At 34.4% G+C, this 18,767-nt stretch overlaps 1 protein-coding gene across 1 annotated transcript; it reads right to left on the reverse strand.

The window, feature by feature from the left end:
* Positions 1 to 2,739: 2,739 nt before the first annotated feature.
* LOC133332937 (uncharacterized) lies at positions 2,740 to 3,957 on the reverse strand. The gene has a single exon (XM_061541302.1). The coding sequence runs from the start codon at positions 3,955 to 3,957 to the stop codon at positions 2,740 to 2,742; it is 1,218 nt and encodes a 405-aa protein (XP_061397286.1).
* Between the last annotated feature and the right edge of the window lie 14,810 nt (positions 3,958 to 18,767).

Here is an 18,767-nt window from a genome sequence, read left to right on the forward strand (position 1 = left end):
AACGTTGCTGAAACAAATAAAACGTAAGTTTGTCATCGAAAGCACTTAGAGCGGAAATATCACTTAAACTTCTTCATAAATTGTCCAATTTGATGCCATCAACGGAAACGGAAATTTCCAATATTATTGGAGAGATTTCCGAAACATATTGGTAATAATCAATATCTTGTTTGGTTACTTTTAGGCTCTAATTGGTTTTGCACACATCTTGAAAGGTTTCAATTTGTTCTTCGTAAATTGTTACCACCAATAAACTGGATAAAATACACAGTTAATAATTGATCATGATGAAATTGTAGACCATCAGCAGGATATAGAGAAGATAAAAAAGCCACGACTTCACTGGTATGGGTAGCTGGTATTGATATAAAGACAAACTGCAGATGTATATAAACGATTTTGAGAATTCCCATCGATAGTATTTCACATAGATGAATAAGACTAGATTTAACGATGCTCCAACAATTATGAGGCAATATAAACCCCACACCATTCCATCAAAGGGTCTTAGGAAATATTCGTATTTTGGTACAGTCATTCGTACATGATTATTCCACAAAACATCGGATCTATATATTGAGCTATTCGGATATGGGGGAAATGCTGCTAAATCTATACACCTAAGTCTGTTTTCACACGATCTTTTTGTACACGGTTTTGATATAACACGGTTTGAAAATTGAATATTTTTAACTTTTTTACACGATTTTATTCTATTTAGCACGATTTGAAATTTTATGTACTTAAATTTTTTTGTCGAATTTAATTTTTGCGAAGTATGTTCATATCATAAAAAAGTATTTACGAAAGAAAAAAGTCTGAAACCATCGATAGTATCGATAGTTTGCGAACACTAGCTTAAAGATTTAAGTGAATTCCCCTTTAGCGCATACAAACAATTTTTACTGGTCAAAGCAAATGTGAATAGCACTAATTTAGGGGAATTCCATTTTTTACATGGTTTTTTTACACGGCTTCTTCTGGAACCAATCTACCGTGTAAAAACAGACTTAGGTGTATTTCCATAAATTAAGGTCGCCACCAAGAGTTCCTTTTCATCGTTATGGTAATTGTGTGGATATTCAATGAATGTGAAATTGAAACATTTCACAAACGTAATCAGTATTTGGTACATATAACCGGCATACATCGTTTCACCACGGCTATTTGTGAATCAAAACATCTGGGTGGGCTTGAAGTTATGGGAAATTTCAACGGATATAGATGGTAATTGCGTAATTCCTGAAAATCGGTTCAGATTTAGATATAGCTGCCATATATATTTTCGTCCGATTTACTGTAAATTGTGCACCAAAGTCCCTTAATGTCTTTCGATTTGCACGGAATTTGTGTTATGAATTATGTCTAAAATGATATGTGTTAAGTTTCCTGAAAATCGGTTCAGATTTAGATATAGCTTCTATATCTGAGGAAATGAAAAATTTAGTATTGTTTGCAGAATGACATTTTTATGGATCCAATTTCATTTTACTGATCCTTTCAAAATGCGACGTCGGTTAGGATTAATTTGTTTAATATACCCAAAATGGTGAAGGGTATCATATAATCGGCACCGTCCGACTTTACTACATTCCTTACTGGTTTTTAGTATAAGGATGTGACATAAAATTTTTCTGCCAATTTGATTAAAAAACGTGTTGAAAATCTTCAAAATATTGAATATTGGGGGTACCGTAATATGGGGGCTACCCTGAAACTTGGGCCAATATTATTAGTTTTTGGTACGAAGATGTGCTATACCATGAAAACCCAAACTGCCAAATTACACCCAATTGGGTAGAAAAACGTGTCCAAAATTTCCAAAAAACTGAATATTGGGGGTACCGTTATATGGGGTCAAAACCATAACGTGGACCGATATATCCCATTTACAATATCAATCAATCTGAGAGTACTAGTAATGTCTGTTCAAAATTTCAGAGCTCTATCTCAAATATTGCGATCTCTATCGTGATTTAAACAGACGGACGTAAAGCGACATAGAGTTTTATCTGATCAGGTATATATATATATATATATACTTTGTTGGGTTCCAGTAAATATTTCGAGGTATTGCGGAATGAAATTTTATGGTGGAGGATATAAAATGATTATCATGGCCGTGTACCTCATAGAAAGCGGTACATGTGTGACATCAATCGACAGAAAATAATGGGCATCGCTAATACATAAATAAAAAAGGCCTCGGAATTGTAGGAAAAGGTCTAATTTTTCCAGTGTAAGCAGTTACACGCGGAGGATATGGAGGTACATGTATGTAGAATTCTAAACAATCAGTAAAAATGCTAAAAAAATATATTTGATTCAATACTCATTAGAGTTATATTTAAAATAACATATTTCGATTAAAAATACAATTGTAGATACTATAACACCAATGCAATAGAAACCCAACGGCGAATAAAAATATTCCAATGTCAAGAGATGCTCAGGCGATTCCTCATCTCTCAGATAATGAATTTCACCACTTAGAATGCCATACCATTCCATGGACAAATACGTTTTCCACAATATTCCTGATGCCCACAGATTTCGTAGATAGCGATTAAATAATTCCACGTAAGGTAAGTTGTGACGTATAGAGAAATATATGGGACAACTGAATATTACCGAATCGATCAAATGTAGACGAGGAACCTTCAGATATTTTTGCTGGAATGAATAGAATTGTAGCTTATCTTCAATGGCACTGTGCAGCACATCTGTACTTAAATTTCGTCATAAATTGTCCAAGACTATGCCATCCTCGACTGTAAACAAACTCACGACAATTGGTGATGTATCGGGTAAGTGCTTGTAATAGTCCACATCATTCTGGGTGATCTTTAAACGGAGGCTGGTCGTTGTCAAATCTGGAATGGTATCGATTTGTGGCTCATACAGCGTGATGACCAACAAACTGGAGAGCATGCAAAGATAATAGTTGATCATAATAAAGTTGTAGACAATCAACAGGATATAGAGTAAATTAAAACGCAATGAACGCACTGGAACTGTCAGCTGATATTGATACAGGGCAATGCTGCAGATGTATATAAACGATTTTGAAAAATCCCAAATTGAGTATTTGGTGAGAGTTATAAAGGCCACCGCTGATGTTGCTCCCACAATGACCAAAATGTGCAGAAGCCATACAAACTTACCGAATGGCTTATAGAAATATTTATATTTAGCAATTGGCTGCGATTTGGGCACCAATATATAAACATTTGCATTCCACAAGACATCACTTGCATCATGGGTTTTGTTGGGATACACCGGAAAAGATGTAAAATCCATGTAACCATTTTGCAGTGACTCCATTAATGGGTCTTTGTCGTCGTCATCATAATTATGAGGATATTCACGAAATGTGAAATTAAATTGTTCAATGAAAATCATCAGAATTTTATACATATAACCAACATATATATGATTACCATTGTGATCGATGAATCGATAGCATCTGGGAGGGCTAGAAGTTATTGGGAATGTTAAGGGATACCCGTGGAAATTGTGTATCTCTTTTCTATCATAGTACTCTGTGAGCGCCATCAGCTTTTCTACTTTTAAGAATGGGAATCTAGTGTAAGTGAATTTGGAACCATTGGAGTAAAATAAAACATTGGTAAATCCATAATTCCAGCATAGTTGGGAAAAATCATACAATTCCGACCACGTTGCGTTTGGCATATTCCATAGAATATTGACATTGTGTAATTTTCTCAAATGATATTTTGTCATATTGGCCAGATACATGAAATCGGCACTATCTTCAACATTCACAATTGCCAAACCATTCTGGGAGATTTTTTCATAAAGAAATTCAGTTGCCAGCAGCAATTCTTCCAAGTCTTTGCCTGTTTTATTCTCATGCCACATGATATCCAGTGGCTCAGTTAAAATTACTATTGGTAGTCTTGTTTCTTGTATAGCGCGATGCATGTCTTCGGACATCGTAGGCTTCGTTATAAATAAATTCCATTGTAAATCGAAATGCTCATTTAAATTATTGATTATTTTATTTATATTACACTCGCCATGCCAAATAAAGGTCAATGAAATGAACGTAAGAAATATGTATGGTAAGTTCATATCTTCCGTTGTTATATCCTCACTCTGCAATATTTGTTTGTTGACTGATGGCTTTTGACATGAATTGACACATTATTCACATTTCGAAATAAATATTATATCTTTAATCATACTCCAGCGTAAGGTACAGAGGATATAAAATTTGTCATTCTGTATGTAACACAAAGGCACTGTTCGGGCGATAGTTTTGCACATTGTGTATGTGAAGATTGACATATGGTTTCGTGTTATTTCAAAGACCGATATAGCTCGCATATATATTTTCATCTGATTTTTTGTAAATGGCGCAACAAACACCCAAGCTTCGCCAAAATTTTGCACAGAATACTACATTAAGTACATATTGACGTTTTTGAATTTAGGTACATGGTGTACCAAAGACACAAGGTATGTACGATTACACTAAATTTTGCACAACGTACTTAAATGTTCTGTCCTTTTCTTACTGGTTGATAATTTCCAATGCGTAGGAGACTAACTGAAACCTACAGATAAAGTGTTCTCTGGGATAAGATCCAATAAAGTGGAAGGCGATAATTAAAAGATATCGAGGTTCAAATCCCGTTCGAATATTTAACAGTATGTAAGAGTTTACAGAAATAACATTTGTTTATTCGTATTTATTTAAACAATAGAATAAAATTCCATAAAAGTATAGACATTTAGAATATATGGACAATATTGCCAATTTTTTTAATATTCCATTTTCAAAAAATCAGCTTTTTAGTTTTTGTGGCACATCAATGATTTTTGGTACACATATAGATAAAAACGTTATGACTCCGAAACCATTTGCAACCAATTAAATTAAATTACGCCGTTTATCATATTGACCAAAAACGTTGATATATATCTTCCTCCGTAAAATAAGAATATGAATATATTATAACAATCGCGATAAAGTTGCACATATTCGCGAAATATGAGAAAAATAAAAAAAATATAGGAGATTACATCAATATGTTCATTATATTAATGACATATACACACCTAAAAATTAATTTAAAAATATCTGCATAATCTAAACACCATGATGAATCAAATTATATCAAAATCACACAAGTCCGTGTAGCGGTTTGTAAATCACAGCGACAACAAAACAAGATCGCGAAAAAATAATGTCATCATATTTATTTTTTTAATTGTATACAAGAAATTTCAGAAAAAAATGTTGGGGTTATTCTCCTATTTTACCCGAATTTCGCCGATAAATTTACAAATATAATAATAATCACTTTTTGTGTATAAGTAAACGCCTTGCGGATTACATCAAGACCCTTCCGATAAATCTTAGGGTTCTGTAAATAGAAATGAATCTTAAAATAAAATAATATTATGAAATATACATTTTAAGTTGCGTCTAAATCGCGTAATTCTCAAAATCATTTATATTTTGAAGTACTGAAATTTCATATATGACGAAATTTCATTTGACGGCTAAGATGTGCCACACGTTGCAAAAAATTGAATAAGAAAACTCCATATGCCATTAACGCGCATCCGATTTCGGTGTGCACCCTAAAAAAAAATACATCGATCTATACCGATTTCAATGTGGTCCATGAAGAACCATGGATGTGCCAGCTCACACTATTTTTGAGATAAATTGGGTACATCTCTCTTTCAGCTGAAGGTTTTAAAGTTCTCTTTTTGAAAAAGATCAAAATCCGTATGAGATCATTTATTGAAGCGGAAATGATCCACAGAAAATGCAAATAAATCCGCTATATTTTCAAAAACATTTTTTGCTAAATTTTGTGGTTTTGGTAGGCCAGTTCCCGCCGTTCTAGTAGACGTATTTTCACGAAGAAGATTTTATATCATACGAAACGTAAAAAACCTTATTGATCGTAAAATTTAGCCCGAAAAATAAGTTTTTTAGAAATTTGATCGCACCAAATTTTCAAATTCGGATGAGTATTACTCTGAATACATATCAAGTTACGCAGAATCGCGACTACAATAATCTTATAATCGATTTTTAGAAATTCCTGACTGCGTATTAAAGCTAGAAGTTAAATTAAAAAAAGCACTCAAAATCGAGCTTCAAAATGTCTGCATCATTTAAAGGCAAATGCAGTTAAAATTTTGAAAAATTATACATAAGGGGCGTAGTCCCCATTTTGTTGGCTTCTAGCTTTACTTTGACACGAAGACCGTGAAATGAGTGGCTTAAACACAAATCGATAGAGAACATAAAAAACTGGTTCGCCTCAACCTGTTGTTACATTTTTTTTTTACATTAAATTAGACACAGCTTCCACCAAAATAAAGTTTGGAGGTCAATATCCAGATCAATGAACCCAAAACTATTAACTTTTTTAATATACTTAAGTAATCCCCGAGTTATAAAGGGGTGAACCTCCTCTTCAGCTATATTAAAAAATTGGCAATATTTCCCATATACAATATAAAACAGAAAAAGTGAACTCAATACTATCGGTTGGATCATGCGAACACTTGGAACTTTCAAGTGCCGCTGTTGATGTAAATAAATTTGCAGTTTATCATCGTAGGCATTTAGGGTTGACGTGATACTTACATTTCTTCTCATATTGTCCAGAGTGTTGTAATCAACCGAAACGGAAATGTTCAAGGATTACCAGGAAGATTTCGGAAATTTTTGCGAATAATAGTCAATATCTTATGGGTTGTCATTAGTTTCCAACAGGTTGTATTCAAATCTTCAAAGCTTTCAATTTGATAATTGTAAAGGTTGTAATTGATCATGATAAAATTGTATACAATTAGCAGGATATCGCCACGATTTCATTGGTATGGGTGTTTGTATCCAGAAAATTTCACTGTTTGGTGCGCGTATGGTCTTATGATAACCGACATTTTTCCTGCTATAGAAGAATGCCACTTGAAAATATTTGGTTTCAACAAGACGGTGTTACATGCTACACAACTTGAGCAAATAGGGTTTTATTGCTAGAGACTCTTCCTGACGACGTAATTATTGTTCATGGCGATAATAACTGACCAGCAAGATCATGATATTAGGATCATACATTAAACTTTTTAGGGGGCTACACGAAAGACAGATTTTATTCAGGTAAACCTTCAACTTTTGAGCACTTTCAAAATCAACATTCGTCAAGTTGTGGCTGAGATACCTCCAATATGAAACATATTTTAAATGTGTGTTTATTTACGTTCAATTCTGAAATCATTATGTACCACATCACACCTTACTTATTTCGTAACATGCAATATGGAAATACCCAGCAACGTACACAGGATTTCATTTCGGGGGGGGGCCCGGTAGTATAAAATGAAAAAATTCGCTGTTGCTAACATAAATTTACTGTGAAAAAAAAATCATTTGCGCCCCCCTGCGTACGTCCCTGGAAATACCCATATTATTTCTTTAACAAAAAACTATATAACAACTTTACCTCTTACGACTAATTCTGTGCGACTTCAAGTCATTAGGAAAATTAGCAGTAGGACTAAAACACAACGGCTGGAAAAATATATTTTATTTTGAAATGGAATTAATTTTGCTGTTCATAATTCTTTTACCTCACATCATCGTACTACTACGGACGAATAACAATTCATGGCAAATTATTCATGATTTCAATGAAAATTTTCACATCGATTGGAATTTATTAATAACTCAACAAAAACCAGTAAGGAAAGTAGTAAAGTCGGACGGGGCCGACTATATTATACCCTTCACCACTATGGGTATATTAAACAGAACAATTAACATGAAATTGGATGAACTAAAATATGTGATATTTATCGAAATGTGAAAATCGGACGAAACTATATATGGGAGTTATATCTAAATCTGGACCGATTTTCACGAAACTTGGCAGACATCACTCTAGGCTCAATTCAGTATGTTATGCCAAATTTTGTGCAAATCGAAATATATATAGGGACTTTGGAGCACCATTTACATAACATCGGACGAAAATATATATGGGAGCTATATCTAAATCTGGACCGATTTTCACGAAATTTAGTAGTCATCACTCTAGGCTCAATTTAGTACGTTATGCCAAATTTCGTGCAAATCGAAAGATATTTAGGGACTTTGGTGGACCATTTACATAAAATCGGACGAAAATATATATGGGAGCTATATCTAAATCTGGACCGATTTTCACGAAACTTGGCAGACATCGCTCTAAGCTCAATTCAGTACGTTATGCCAAATTTCGTGCAAATCGAACGATATATAGGGACTTTGGTGCACCATTTACCTTAAATCGGACGAAAATATATATGGGAGTTATATCTAAATCTAAACCGATTTTTCCCAATTTCAATAGGGTTCGTCCTTGGGCCAAATAAGTGAACTGTGCCAAATTTCATCCAAATCGGATCATAAATGCGACCTGTACTTTGTTCACAAAAATACGTGATTGGACGCACGGACGGACATGCGTAAATCGACTCAGAAAGTAATTCTATGCATATTCTCAAAAGGAACTATGGGTCTATCTCGATTCATTTTGCCTGTTACAAACATATGCACAAGGACATAATACCCTGTACCACAGTGTGGTGAAGGGTATAAAAATCGGATGATATTGAAAAATTACTTCAAGAAACTTCAAGACCTGTTGTATTGATTGCATTGCCAATGAATGAATCCGAAACATATAAAACAATAATTTGGAATGAAAGTGAAAATAAATTTCGATATGAAAGTTTCAACGAATATAGTTTGGTTATTGTAAATGTGAATAGTGAAGACATAGTGCTACATAATTTCATTTATATGGCCAATGTGACAAGATATGATTTGAAGAAATTGCATTTTGTAAATATTTTATGGCTGGTGAATGGGGTAAACCTACACGATTTATTATTTTACTCGGAGTTTTGTTGGAACTATGGATTCACTAAAGTCATATTTTACTGTAACAATTCATTGTATAGCTACAACAAGTTCCCTTACTTAAATGTGGAAAAATTGCAGGCCTTACAGGACTATAATCCGCAAGAAGAAATACGAAATTTTCATCAATATCCCTTAAAATTTCCCATAACTTCAAGTCCACCCAGATGTTTCCGTTACACGAATAGACAAGGTAAAATTGCCTATACAGGCTATATGTATGACATACTGATCACATTTGTTGAATACTTGAACATTTCCGTTTCGGTTGATGGCATCATACTGGACAGTATGAGGAGAAATTTAAGTGTCACGTCTGCCCTAAATGCCTACGATGATAAACTGGAATTTTATTTACACCAACAGAAGTATTTGAAAGTACCACGAGTTCGCATGATCTAACCGATTGTACTGAGTTCGCCATTTTACTTTGGAATGCGGCATAATTTGCCTTATATAAAATTATTTAATCGTTACTTGCAAAATGTCGCCTCCTCTGGACTATTATGGAAATTTTACAACGATATGGAATTGAATGGCATATTGAGTGGTGAACTGCATTACCTCAAAGATGCAGACAACGACGATGATGATGTACAATTTTTATCATTGGAGTATTTCTATGCACCAATATGTTTATATATTTTTGGGAATATGTTGTCAGTTGTTGCATTTGTCGGTGAAATTTTATATTGCAGATATTCGATATGTGTAGTTAAGTGATGGACAGAAATTTTAGTTGGTGATTTTGAATGAATTAAAAAAAAAATTATCGAATTTTTTTTCATTCTGCTGTTTAAATAAATATAAATAAACAAGTTTTAATTGCCGCTTTACACTTTATCGGATCATATCCCAGAAAACACTTTATTTGTGGGTTTCAGTTAGTTCTTTACGAATTCCAAATTATCAACCACTAAGTGAAGGACCAAAATCGATCCGGCCTATATGTACCATTGGATATATATAATACATTTTACAGATCATTCGATATCTGTCAAAGTATGATGTAAAACCAATTATTTTATTTTGAGTTTCTGAGTAAAATTTTCTACAAAAATTGTGATCCTGTCACATATTGTGCATTAAAAGCAGATTAAGCAGATACATAATCGTCCAACTACGGGTAGGTAAATAAACATAACTGCCGTATTATAGGTTCTGATAATCTGCCTGTTGTAATCACGCTATCTTCTGAAGGAATTGAGATAGGGTGCTGAAATTTTGCATAGGTTTGTCTTTTGTCTGCAGGCAGGTCAAGTTCGAAGATGGGTTTAGGCATAGCTCCCATATAACAAGTGGCTGTAATATAGTATTTTGAGTTCTTTATAGGTACCAAATCTCTCCACAAAAAATTATAAATGATTTTTTTTCACAGTAAATTTATGTTTGCAACAGCGAATTTTTTCATTTTGTACTATAAAGTATATATATTCTTGATCAGCGTAATATTCTATGACGATATAGCCATGCCCGTCTGTCGGTCTGTTGTAATCACTCTAGTGTCTAAACGAATTGAGATTGATCGCCAGAATTTTGCATAGAGTTTTGTCTGCAGGCAGGTCAAGTTCGAAGATGGGCTTTATCGGTCCAGGTTTAGGCATAGCTCCCATATAAGGGTACCCCCAATTTCCGGTATTTTGGGGTTCTTGAGCGCGTTTTTCAACCGAATTCACTGAAATTTGATACATTGAGTTTTTATTTGGTACTAAATGTCTCCACAAAAAAAAATATATATTAATATAAGTCCACCTTTTCTGGTAGCCCTCATATAACGGCACCTCCTAATTTTCAGTATTTTGGGGGTTTTTATCGTATTTTTCCGCCGAAATAGCTGTAATTTAGTATTTTCAGTACTTAATAGGTACCAAATCTCTCCACAAAAAATTTTTGAATATAGGTCCATTTTTCCGGATAGCCCGGTAGTACATCTATGGTGGAGGGTATCCAAAGTTCGGCCCGGCCGAACTTACCGCTTTTTCACTTGTTTAATTTTAACGTTAGGGGAGCATGCACTGTTCAATATTTTATCTCTCATTGATTATTTGGCGGGCCGAAAATATATATGGAAGCTATGTGTGCATCTGCACCAATTTCAAAAAAAAAAAAACGCTATAACGTCATTCTAGACTAAATTTGATACGTTGTGCAAATTTTCGTGTCAATCGGACAAACATTACGAGTTTGGTGCACCATTTTATCGATTGGTGAATTGATTTTGTGTCAAAAGGCCAGCATTTACTGAAAATCGGACGAAATTATATATGAAAGCTATATCTAAATCTGAACCGATTTTTACGAAACTTAGCCCACAACATTCCAGACTAAATTCAGTACGAAATGCCATATTTCGTACAATTGGAAAGATATGTAGGAACTTTTGTGCATCATAATATATATGGGAGCTATATGTAAATCTGAACCGATTTTTCCGAAACTTTGGAAGCATAATTCTAGACTCAATTCAATTCGTGTAAATCAAAAGGAATATAGGAGCTTTGGGTACACCAATTACATGAAATCGGACGAAAATATATATGGAAGCTATATCTGAATCTGAACCGATTTTCACCAATTTCGTCCTTGGGCCAAATAAATGAGCTTCACCAAATTTCACCTCAGAAAGCGATTCTACGCATATTCTCAAAAGAAACCATCGGCCTATCTCGTTTCCTTTTGTCTCTTACAAAGACATAATATCCTGTACCACCCAGTGGTGAAGGGTATAATTTTAATGACAATGTTTTTATACAAACGGAATGAAATAGACCCATTTCTTAAACTGTGAGAAAACGATCGTGGTCAAAGAGCGGTGAAGCACCTCAAACGGTGGCCAAACCAATACTAACGGCCAGGAAGGTTCTGCTATGCATTTGGTTGGACTGGAAGAGGATTATTTATTATGAGTTGCTTCCATATGGCCAAACGCTAAATTCTAAATTCTCTACTGTCAATAAATAAACCGTTTGAAGATAGCAATTGACCATAAACGTTCAGAATTGGTATACATGAGAGGTGTTGTGTTCCACCAGGACAACGCTAGGCCACACACATCTACAGTGACTCGGCAGAAACTTCGGGAGCCTGCTTGGGAAGTTTTACTGCATCCGCCATACAGTCCTGACTTGGCACCAAGCGATTATCATATTTTTCTTGCATTCCAAAATTTCTTTAATGATAAAAAATTGGTATCTAGGGAGGACTGTGAGAGAGTTTTTTGCAAATTTAGAGTTACCTTTAAATTGGCAACTAATCATACAACAAAACGGTGCAAATCGGACATTCCGAAGCATGTTAAATGAAGTCCTATAGTTCATATAAAAATAATGGATTTCGTTTTCCCCAACCTATGAATGGTGCAGTAGAGGGGCGGGCGGGCGACCTTTCTTTCTGCGGTTCTATATTCCCAGCCTGAGCAATATCTTCCGATTTTTGCCTTTGGCCTATAAGAGGACAACATCTTCTCTTTCTTACTCTTGCATATTTTTAGCATCATGTTTTACCCAGAATGAACTTTTACCCATAAGACCAGGGATGACGAATTTGTAGGTTTTCGATTGTCAAAAAGGTTTAAACGTCATATACTTGTATAAAATGTAATTAATATAGTAAATGTCATTTATTTGAATATTATCACTATATACAATTACTTTCAAGAATATATATTATTTATACACATATCTAACTATTCCTTACTAGAACTGATAAAAAATTCTAAACTTTTTGGAGGAAAAAATTTTGAAATTTGATATGGATTTGAGAAAAGAATACGCAATTTTCAAATTGATTAATAAAAATAGCTATTTTGTCAAAAACCTAATGGTTTTTGGTGGGTTTACGACGTTTCTGACGTATGTATTATACGTCGGAAATGTATGTCATTTACGTCACTGTTTCTGACGAACCATCTCTGCAAAAGACTCAAAATTTTGTCATTTTACATACAAAAATCTTGGTTCATTCATACCGCTAAAGGTCAACCACTCTTCTTGGATATACTGTCATGTTATCCGATGTGTGTCGTTCAGAGGTAAATATATTTATTCCATTTTTTATACAAAAAAGTGGTGCATCATAGCCCATACTAAAGTTATCAATGTAACTATTTCGTACATTTATTACCCACTATAAAAGGGACAATCAGAACAAAAGAGATTTCCAGTACACCTATCTGTAGGTCTTGCCATACGAGGGTCAGGAGTATGGCCATAACATTAATCTTCAAACTAGAAAAATATACATTTAAATCCCAAATATTTGGCATTTAAACCACAATAGACCTGTCGTATATAAAATATTTAAATTTGCTAAAAATATTTTACAAAATCTGTAAAACTTTTGTTACAATCATTCGTATGTTTCATATGTGTAAGCGTTTTATTATTTTTTCTTTGCTTCTCGTTTCCACTTCATCGGAGGATATCTATTCAGGGCTATGCAATATCGGCTATACCGATATGTATGCAACCTTATTTTACGTACCTTATTCAGCAAACGCGCCATATTTTCAAGTGGTTTTACTAACACATCAAGTATCCTTCAAACAAGAAAAATATACACAAGTACACATCCTTGAGAAGCATTTTAGTAAAGTACTTTAAACATACTTTCATTGTTTCGAGTGGGTTGGATGCTGAAAAAGCGGCATAAGCAGAACACATACACACGCGCACACACAGCGCGCAGTGTAAAACCCTCCAGCCGTAGAATGAGAATTTCTTAAAGGAAGTTCTTCCGGTACATGTTTCCGAACAACTACTGCTTCTGTTGTTCCATCAGCGAAATGAATGCCTCGTCCGTGGGATAACAATAAACGCAAATTTTGCAAATGATGGATAGCTTTTAGATTTCACGTGACAAATGCCTAATACAAGGGGAATGCAGTCAAAGTCAAACCCTATCCGAATACCAACTTGCTATGTGTCCCCTTGCGATTCTTTTGTCTAGTTACGAGAATCAGACGACAACAACAATAAAAAGAAAAAAAAAAACAAAAACAATGTATTCCTTTAGCGAATCTGATGTTATGACAGCTATTATTATCAACCTGTCCGTGGCGGTGAAGGTGGTACGTGCGAACATTTTAAGATGGCATCATTTGTTCAGCATGCACTTGCAATGGTGTTCCACCATCGCTCCAAGTTCATTACAAATGGTATAATATCAGAGCTAAATGAGTGTTCTAACACTCTTTTTGTACAATTCCCCATTTACGTGGCTTTCTACCTCTTTCAACAATAAAACGGGTCAACTGGGAATGGGATGGTATGGTAATATTATTTTTGTTTTTCGTGATAGCAATTTTCTACATTTATTACCCAGTTAACATATAAAATGGTGAAATACAAGTCCCAATTTCATTTTAGATATTCTCATCCTGAAATTGGGTATTTTGGGTTCTCAAAGGTCGCACATAAAGGTACCGACACATAACCAAATTTTTATACCCTTCACCACACTGTGGTACAGGGTGTCTTTGTTCCTTTGTGCATATGTTTGTAACAGGCAAAAGGAATCGAGATAGACCCATGATTCCTTTTGAGAATATGCATAGAATCACTTTTTGAGTCGATTTATGCATGTCCGTCAGTCCGTCCGTCTGTAGATGTTAAATTATAAACAGAGTACAGGTCGCATTTATTATCCGATTTGGATGAAATTTGGCACAAGTCACTTATTTGGCCCAAGGACGAACCCTATTGAAATTCAAGAAAATCGGTTCAGATTTAGTTATAGCTCCCATATATATTTTCGTCCGATTTAAGGTAAATGGTGCACCAAAGTCCCTATATATCTTTCGACTTGCACGAAATTTGGCTTAGAGTACTAAAAAAATCGGTTCAGATTTAGATATAGCTCCCATATATAGTTTTGTCCGATTTTATGTAAATGGTCCACCAAAGCCCCTATATATTTTGGATATGTGCGAAATTTTGCTTGGGGTACTCAATTGAGTCTAGAATGACGTGTGCCAAATTTCGAGAAAATCGGGTCAAATTTATATATAGCACCTATACATTCTTTCTTCCGATTTATGGCAAATGGGGCTCCAAAGTCCCTATATATCTTTCGATTTGCACGAAATTTGGCATAGGGTACTGAATTAGATTCAGAATGATGTGTGCTAAGTTTTGTGAAAATCGCTTACGATTTAGATTTAGCTCCAATATATATTTTCGTCCAATTTAATGTAAATTGTGCACTAAAGACCTAATTTTTGTTTGAAGTTACTATAATTGAATGTTTTGAATGTTTAAGTATTTCTAACAACCCCTTTTATATATTTGTTCACTCAGGACAAGTGTATTTACAGAAATTTTGTTTTTTTCTCTGTATTTTTATTTACACTTGATGTTGATGTTGCTCTGCATGTTCAAGGGATCGTGTCTTTGAGATTGATATCCGTTCCTTCCATAGCTCGTATGTTAAGTTTCGAGAAAATCGGGTTAGATTTAGATTGAAGTTAGCTAGTTAAATTTCAAAGTGGTGAAGGGTATCATATAGTCGGCCCAGTACGCCTTTACTACTTTCCTTACTGGTTAGTATATGTAGTAGACTTCGCATTCACGTTTAACGAATTATGGTGTGAGCTATTTAATTCATACACCGACCTCAAATATAAATGGCAATTCAGGGTTGGACAACGGAATACAAATCAATTTGATTTGGGCCAATGTTTTATCGCAGATCGCTTATCATGGTGCCTTTTTGACACAACATTCAGTAGTTGTGTCTAAATCGATACCGATTTTTAACTAATTCCAGTACCCATATTAGTTTTTTCTTACAACAACAATGTTTATTGCAGTAGAAATTATTGCTGGGTTATGTCATAAAACTGAAAAATGAATATTTCGTCAAAATTAAAATTGACGTAAAAATATTCTAGGCAATGCACTTGAGACACTCATCTGTTGGGCCAACTGTAATAACATGCGCGAACATACACATGTACATATCTATTCATCCTACAATGGGAGCTTTGCATATTCAACGTCATCCAGTTCAACCCACTGGATGCAGAAAAAAATAATGTGGGGACGTACTATCTTTTTTGTAAAATTTAAAACATGAGTGTGTTTTGGGGCATGCATTATGTGTACCTGGCTTGCTGTCACGTTCCACAATAAAAAAATCAAAAAACAAAAGAACACACACAAACGCCAACTCTAAATCGCAGAGGTTGCAATCTCGTTAATTAACAAGGTGCAAATTGTTAAGCGCGTCATAAGTGCTCACGTTGACAATATAATGAATGTCATGTACAATGATGTACCGCTATCTTGGAGTTAAGAGTGTCATGTCACTACAGAGGAGGGGTAGGAGCAGCACAGATGGATGCATATGTTTGATAAAAATTTCTAATCATTCACAGCCATCATTAAAATAAAATATAAAAAAATCAAAACGTTTCGATCGGGTTGTAATATATTCAACATTACTATTTTTAAGGATTATCAACGTTTTTGAACTAAGACAATTTGAAAATTCCTTCCCCATAAGGAGAGTATACTAAATATGTCATTAAAAATATTTGTTTGTCTACCTGTTGTAGAAACTCTAGCCTCTAAACGAATTGAGATGGGAGTTCGGTTCATAGACACTACCAAACCAGTAAGGAAAGTAGTAATCTGCAAACTAAGCTAAATTAAAATTCATTCGGGCAGATTAAGGGTCGTTTGCGTACAATGGAACAAGTTTATAATAAATTTAATACACGTTATTCAGTATGCCGCACTGTTAAAAATTGAATCTCAATCAGACACCCGTTGGAAATATATATGGAAGCTATGTACCAATGCATCTGCACCAACTTGATACGTTGTGCAAAATTTCGTGTCAATTGGACAAACATTAAGAGTACGGTGCACCATTTACCTAAAGTCGGACGAAAATATATATGTGGGGGATATATCTAAATACTTCAATCTGGACTGAATTCAGTACACTGTGCCAAATTTCGTGCAAACCTGAACAAATATAGGGATTTTGGTGCACCATTTACATTAAATCGGACGAAAATATATATGGCAGCTATATCTAAATCTGAACCGATTTTCACGAAACTTAACACAATTCATTGCAGACCTAATTCAGTACGATATGCGAAATTTCGTGCAAATCGAAAGATATATAGGGACTTTGATACACCATTTACATTAAATCGGACGAAAATATATATGGGATTTATATCTAAATCTGAACCGATTTTCACGAAACTTGACACACATCATTCTAAACTTAATTCAGTACGCAAATAATAACAAATAATAACACATGACGGAATTACAACTCCGTAGAACACAATTTTAAGGGGAATTCTAAAGTAGTCAACATTTAAAACTTCCAGATTCAATTCGAGGTAATCTCGCACAAGTATCCCAGCCTACAAAACCACGAAATGTCACATTAGAGCCTTTTCGGTGGAAAAATGTGACTACAAGACTGAAAATTCGTCTAAACCTTCCGAAATGTCACATTAGAGCCTTTTCGGTGGAAAAATGTGACTACAAGACTGAAAATACCGAAAATTTCGTGGGACCTTAATAAGTCTCAAGCCTCAAAATATGAAAAACAGTGTGGGACTTTTATATGGGATCTATGCCAAATTATGGACGTATAATCGTAATTTTCTGCGCAGATATATTTGAGGATCCAAAAATCAGATTAGTCAAATTTCATAATCCTTTTCGGTTGAAAAATTCGTCTAAACCTTCCGAATACCGAAAATTAGACGGACTCTTTATATGACAAAACAAAACAAAACATGGACCTATAATGATTATTTCCGACACCGTTGGGTGTCATCCTCTAAAAACCAGGTATGCCAAATGGAAAAAGCGCCTAAATGTCGGAAAAAATATGGGTCACATATTATTTATATCCTATAATATTTATTTATATATTTACTGGTGTGGAAAATGGGTCTATAGGCCCATGTTTTCATGGGCCTATAGACCCCCATAACCTCCCGATTTATGGAAATAGTCCCCATATAACCTCCCGATTTATGGAAATTTTATTTATTATCCACATTTAAATTAGTAAAATCCAAAGTTTTTTTTGTTTTCGCTTTAGAGCTCATTGGTCCATACTTTATTTCAATATTTCATTTTTAATCATTTACATTCTGCAACTACTAAGTCATATTATGATATTAATTTTATTTTAATTATTTCAAATATTTTCCAAATATGTACCAAAATACGATTATGCCAAAAATACAGTATTTCACAAATGAAAACAAAACCCGCGATTACAGCTCCATAAAACACTATTTTAAGGGGAGTTCTAAAATAGTCAATATTTAAAACTGCCGTCTGCAATTCATGATTATCTCTGAAGAAACGTATTTCTCCGCTGAATATACCCTCCATATAAGCGTCATTACGGAACTTTCCGAAAAATCCTGCCTCCATAAGATATCTTAGTACTTTATTAAATTGTTGAATGTAGGGTAAGTTTGTTCTCACTGTGTGGTACATTTGATGGCAATGGATGACAGTCGCGACACGGTGCATTAGAGGTATTTTCAAAAATTTCTGCTGATACAGATTAAAATCCATTGCGTCTTCGGTCATGACATATATATAGGAGTTATTTAAAGCACGCCGAGCATTGTAAACAATCGAAGCATCGGTGATTTGAATGCGATTAAGCAGTACAGCTGGTACGTCAGTATACTGCAGTAAATAATCGTAACTGTGTTTGCCAATTAATAAACGCAGATTGGTTGTTTCCAAATCCTCTAATGTTTCAATTTTTTGCTCAAATACATTGGTGGCCAAAAAGCTTGACAATTTGGCCATAT

Source organism: Musca vetustissima, unplaced genomic scaffold (assembly GCF_032173495.1).
Source record: "Musca vetustissima isolate MV318-11 ecotype Yass unplaced genomic scaffold, APGP_CSIRO_Mvet_v1 utg426, whole genome shotgun sequence".
In the NCBI taxonomy this organism is placed as follows: Eukaryota; Metazoa; Arthropoda; class Insecta; order Diptera; family Muscidae; genus Musca; species Musca vetustissima.

Bases quoted from the DNA above. Each gene is read 5' to 3' on its own strand.
- LOC133332937 (XM_061541302.1), bottom strand. From the start codon at position 3,957: ATGTCCGAAGACATGCATCGCGCTATACAAGAAACAAGACTACCAATA.